Below are 5,195 nucleotides of genomic sequence, written 5' to 3'. Positions count from 1 at the left end.
CCTAAATTAGCTCAATTGTCTTTCAACAACTCTCCAATTTGACTGGACATCCCTCAAGGGCAGGGACGGTATCTTGACCTTCTTCTGGGTCCCCCAGGAGAACCCAGCACAACACTAGGTATGTGGCCGGAGATCCGTCCTTATCGGCTGAGCAACTCAGTTGAAATGTCCCTGGAAAAAGTGATCTTGCACTTGGCACAGGGCGTGTGTCCAGGTAAGTGAATCTCCATTTTTGTTGGCTGATAACGATACCATTCTTCAGTCCAGGGCTCAGTCAAGCTGTCTTGTCCAGGCCGTGACCCCAGGAGCTATCTTGTGACCTAGAGAGCGGGTGATGGGGAAGGTTAGAGAAGGGAATGCCCAAGACCCCCCAGGAGATGTAGGTCATATAAAGGTCGTTGCTGTTGATCCCTTCTCCCTAAAGCAGTGCAGGCTGGGAGAGCATGGCTGGCATGGCCCACACAAACATAAATCAAGCACCCCTCACCACTGCTTGCTTCGGAGTAGCTAACCAAACTGCAAACACCGCAATCTATATTGGCTATAAACCCAAACCTATAAAACAGTGACAAATGTCACGAGCTCTCTGGCGGGTCTCGCCGTCTTCCGGTCTTGACTATACTCAGGATGGCGTCTCCCTTGCCTGCTTGCAGACAGGACGCTCGGCTTTACATCTAGTCACACTTTTTCTTGCCGTAACTCCTCCTGTTCTGTGTCCTACGAATATGTTGCTCTCTTCAGAACCCTGAAGGCCACCTTCTCCTCTCCGTTTACATGTCTGCTTGTCTGCTCTGTGTGGTGGTGGGAAGGGAAGGCAGAAGGCAGGCTTCTGGCTTGCCCCAAGTGTCACTGATCTGCACAAATGCTGATGACAGAGCCATGCAACTGATTAGTTATGACACACATGGAATTGCTAATGAGTTTGATAAAATTTTAATTACCCCTTGTTCTGCGGGGCAGGCAGCAAACCATGAAAGTAATAATCCTCTTGGGTGCTGTTGCAGTAAGATGAGAGGAGGACAGGTGTGAGCTGCAGGGAGTTAATCCCGGGGGTGGGGTGGGTCTGCAGTAGGGGTGGGTGGGCAGAGATTCCCCTCAGAATTATCTGAACAATTTCCTAATTCTCTACTTCGTTCTTAAGGACCTGACATTTTCTGGGAGTCAGACTCACCCTGGGAAGAAGAGGAAACGAAGGCATATGGAGCATTAGGGATTTGCCCAGGACACATAAGATTTCAAATCCAGAGGCCCTAACTCCAGTCCCTGGAGTCGGGATAGTCCAGGGGACTGACCATGGATGTGCCCACATGTTTCACGGATCTCCCCTTGGGATGCCGACAGCCTAGACTCCCAGGCTCCCGTGCCCCCGGTTCCAGCCCACGTGATAGGGGAAGCGTAGGGTGGGGTGAAGTGGCCATCGCTGGATACCTTGGTGGTTTTGACTTTGTGTCCGCTGCTGCAGCTCCATCCCGACAGGTCCGGGAGCACTTTACACTCCTCCCCTGGCAGGCAGGGCTCCATCTGACACCACCACTTCTGCAGGACGATGGAGGCTGTGGGAGCAGGAGGCAGTGAGGGCAGCTCTAAGCTGTCCTGGAGTACAGCGTGCAGTCAAGGGTGGGGAGTCTGTGCGGAATGAAGTGCAAGTTTGCACACCGCTGGCTGTGAGCCCTGCCTTCCCCTGTCTTTCCCCTACTCCGGGCTGCTCAGAAAGGCAGTACTCAGGCTGAGGCTGGGGCACACAACCGTATCAAAGTCAATCTCACTGACCCCTACGTGTCGCCAAGACAGCACGGGGTGAAGGCAGGGGAAGTTCTCCAAGGAACCCTTCAGTTGAGTCACCATGGCATTAGCAGAGAGGCACGGTCTTCAACATACCCACTTGGTGTATGTGAGCAAGTGTGAAAGGGCTCCACAGACCAGGAGTGCAAAGCAGGCGTGCATGTGAGCACAAGTGGGCATGTTTACAACATGGTCACGTGAGTGTGAGCATACAAGCATGGGTGCAATCATGGGGGGGAGGGGTGAGTGAAACATCTGTGTCCATGTGAGGGGAAGGTCAGGGCCACAGGAGAATGGGCAGGGGTGTGTGTGTGTGTGTGTGTGTGTGTGTGTGTGTGTGTGTGTAAGAGACCTCAAGAGACCTCAGAGGCGCAGGAGGAGAGGTCAAGGTCTGGGGGAGTTAAGTGTGAGTCTGGCAGGATATGTGAGAGGATTCATGTGACAGAAGGCGTCTGCGTAGCGCCTGGCAGCGAATGTGGATGAGAGGGAGGGATGAAGTGGGGATGGTCCGTCTGCCCTCCTCCCCCCAGAGGTACCCAGCATTTGAGACTAATTGCCAAAGCCCTGGGATGGTATGAAACCATATCCCGAGCAGATGGTGTGGCCTAGACAGACCTCCTTATCTCTGTGATCGGGCCCTCCCCGCCGGGTCCCGGCCTCTCACTCACCGTCCACGCAGGAGGGCTTTGCCCGCGTGGTGCCGGCCACCTGGCCGGGAAAGCAAGAGCATTTGACAGTCTGGGAGCGCTCCTCGATGCGGTTCCGGTTGCAGCAGCGATGAGCGGCAATCACCTCGCAGGTGCCCTGCTTCACAAGGACTGAAGTAGCCAGACAAGATGAGGTGCCCAGCCCAGGCCTGCAACCCTGCTCCCCTCCCACCTGCCCTGCACATCCTCCAGGCCCTCCTCCCCGCCGAGGGGAGGGGTGTTCAAGAGATTTCCAACTGCAGGGGAGGAGGAAACACAGGAAATCCTCCAGCTGCTTCAGTGTTCCTATCCTTCCTTCTTCCCCAGTCAGGCCACACTCAGCCCTCTTTGGCGGAGCCTGGCCCTTGGGTGGAAGAGAGGTAGGATTCCCCACCAGCCCCCACTTCCTCTGGTTTTGTCCGGTTGAGGGCAAGGGCCCCGGGGGCTTACAATGCGTGGAGAGGATCGTGGAGAGGATCATCCGCTTAACACAGGCTTTAGCCATCCCAGAAGGAAAACCACAGAATTAGGCCAGGAGGTAAGACTTAAGCCTCCACCCCAGGGCCTCTCTCCCTGCAGAACACCTTCTGGCCTGGAAGGAAAGGTGAGCAAGGGGTTTGCCCACACCTTCTCTGGGCTGGGATAGCAGAGGGGGGGTGGATATTCCTGGGCGAAAACCAGAGAAGGAATCAGAGCCCCTAGAATCTGCACCCTCAGCCTCAGAGATCTGCCTGTGTGGAATAGGGTGGGGTGGTGTCCAGCTCTCCAGGCATCCTGAGAAACCCTGTCCCAGGCTCTGCCACCTCCCCCAAACCTGTGGGAGTTGGCGGCTGCAAGGAAGCTGAGGCGAGGAGGGTCCACAGCCAGGCCAGGTAAAGTGCCAGCAGCCAGGGGCCCGTGCTCCAGTTCTGAGAGGTCCTCTCACGCATCCTGCGGAGTGAAGCACACACCCTGCTCAACTCTGGGCAGGAGCTCCCCACAGTCCAGCCCCAGCACCTCTGTGCCACGCGCTCTGGAAGGCACAGAGGTGGGCAGGACATGCACACCTTGTCCCCAGGCAACTCCCGGCCTGGCACAAACCATACAAAGTAGTGAGCTCTACAGTAGGGAAAGGGAGCAGGGAGATTGTCCTGCTGGGAAAAGCACGGACAGCTTTGTAGGGGAGATAACATTTAAGAGGGTGTTGAAGGATGAACCAGACGTGGTCCCTTGGAGGGCTGTGACACAGAAGCAACCATACTGCTGACTCCCAGTTTTTGAGCCCTTGACCCAAGCACTTCACATACATGCTTTTGCAGCCTTCACAACTGTCCTACAAAGTAGGATTATTTGTACCTATTTGACAGATGAGCAAACTGATACTCGAAAGGCTGGACGCAACCTAAACAGCCATCAATAAAGCATGGGCTAAATACATTGTGGAGCATCTGTACAAATGCAGTTACATCCAGGCAGCTATAAAATAGACTGAGGAAATGCTTTAGGTACTGAGCCATGCAATGATCTCTAACGATAATCCACCATTAAGGGGTTAAAAAGCAAAGTGCAGGATGGTGTGTATTAAATGCATAAAAGGGAAAGATTATATATGTTGCTTAAATATGCATAAGCTAGCCCTGGAAAATGTACCAACGAAACATAGTAACATTGATTGCCACCAAAAAGGGGAACTGGTTGGCTGAGAGATGGAGGTAGAAGGGAGACTTACCTATTGCTTTTTTATTTTTTCGGGTTTTGAACTGTGGGAATGTGGTCGCAATTCAATTTAAACAGATTCAAATTAAAAAAAAAAAAAAAGAAATGAAATGAAATGAAACTAGGGCTAATAGTTAATAGAAGTCAAATGACTGTCCAAGGCCAGGCAGCATGTTGGGTGGCAGAGGCCCAGAGCGCAGAAGCCTGCCCTATTCCTCCTGCACCACTTTGCTTCTCCTCTTCCCCCATCCTTGATGGGTCCCGCCTCCCATCTATCCCAGAGGAGGAACCGGAAATGGAGGGGATCCCAAGGAAGCAGAGGCATAGAGCAGCAGGGAGCTACCCAGGCATAGAAGGAGGCTGGACCATCCTCTCTGCTGCACTGCTGGCCCCTTGGGACATTATTGGGGTCCCTCAGGTGTCAGCACCATCCTGGGAACACCAGAGGCCAAGCCAAATGCCAGAACTTTGGACAGAGTGCTTGATTTCTGTACCACCCCCCTCCCCCGACCCCCATCCCCACTTCAACTCTCTCCCATGTCAACTGTCTCCTCACTCACCTTTTTGGGGATCTTTCAGCTTCTGTCTGTTCATCCACTGGCCTCAGACTCCCTCTACCTGGACAAGTAAGAAAGACTTTTTGGGGCCTGCAAGGGTTAGAAGGAGCCCATGGTCCTGTAGGGGGTGAGGGAGGGCCCGGGTAAGGACAAGGGGTGGCACTGAAGTAGAGGCCAATTCTGATGCTTCCCCAAGGTGCAGGGCAGGACACAGAGTCTCTCCTCTGCCTTAGGAATTCGCAGGGATCCTTGCAGACTGTGGGAACAGGTAGGGCAGCTAGCCTGAGCAACCTAAGGGTTCCTCTGCCCCATGGGGGGGGATGGGGGTAGGGTAAAGTGGGGTGGATGGTAGAGAGGGGTCTAGGAATCAAAGTTATCTCCACTCTGGCCTTGGGGTGGGGGGTGGAGGGAGCTGAAGGCCAGTGAAGGATTCCTGAGCAGGCTCTGACAGAATTCTGCTCCAAGAGACACCTGG

The 5,195-nt window shown here is 54.0% G+C and overlaps 1 protein-coding gene across 1 annotated transcript; it reads right to left on the bottom strand.

Annotated features, from left to right (window-relative positions):
* Nucleotides 1–214: 214 nt before the first annotated feature.
* TAFA3 (TAFA chemokine like family member 3) lies at nt 215–3,530 on the bottom strand. Its single transcript, XM_032594363.1, has 4 exons — nt 3,283–3,530; nt 2,451–2,600; nt 1,429–1,553; nt 215–320 (listed from the first exon to the last, which is right to left on the bottom strand). The coding sequence occupies exons 1-4, from the start codon at nt 3,506–3,508 to the stop codon at nt 309–311; spliced, it is 513 nt and encodes a 170-aa protein (XP_032450254.1). The 5' UTR covers nt 3,509–3,530; the 3' UTR covers nt 215–308.
* Between the last annotated feature and the right edge of the window lie 1,665 nt (nt 3,531–5,195).

Source organism: Lynx canadensis, chromosome C1, assembly GCF_007474595.2.
Source record: "Lynx canadensis isolate LIC74 chromosome C1, mLynCan4.pri.v2, whole genome shotgun sequence".
Lineage (NCBI taxonomy): Eukaryota > Metazoa > Chordata > Mammalia > Carnivora > Felidae > Lynx > Lynx canadensis.
The sequence above is the reverse complement of the archived record's forward strand: the minus strand, read 5'-3'. Positions and strand labels throughout refer to the sequence as shown.

What these genes read in the sequence shown, in the direction of transcription:
- TAFA3 (XM_032594363.1), bottom strand. Translation starts at nt 3,508, where the DNA reads ATGTCCTGCCCACCTCTGTGCCTTCCAGAGCGCGTGGCACAGAGGTGC. An exon ending in GCAGCCGCCAACTCCCACAG is followed by an intron (nt 2,601 to 3,282) that starts GTTTGGGGGAGG and finishes TGGCTACTTCAG; the next exon opens with TCCTTGTGAAGCAGGGCACC. An exon ending in AAAGCCCTCCTGCGTGGACG is followed by an intron (nt 1,554 to 2,450) that starts GTGAGTGAGAGG and finishes CTGCTCCCACAG; the next exon opens with CCTCCATCGTCCTGCAGAAG.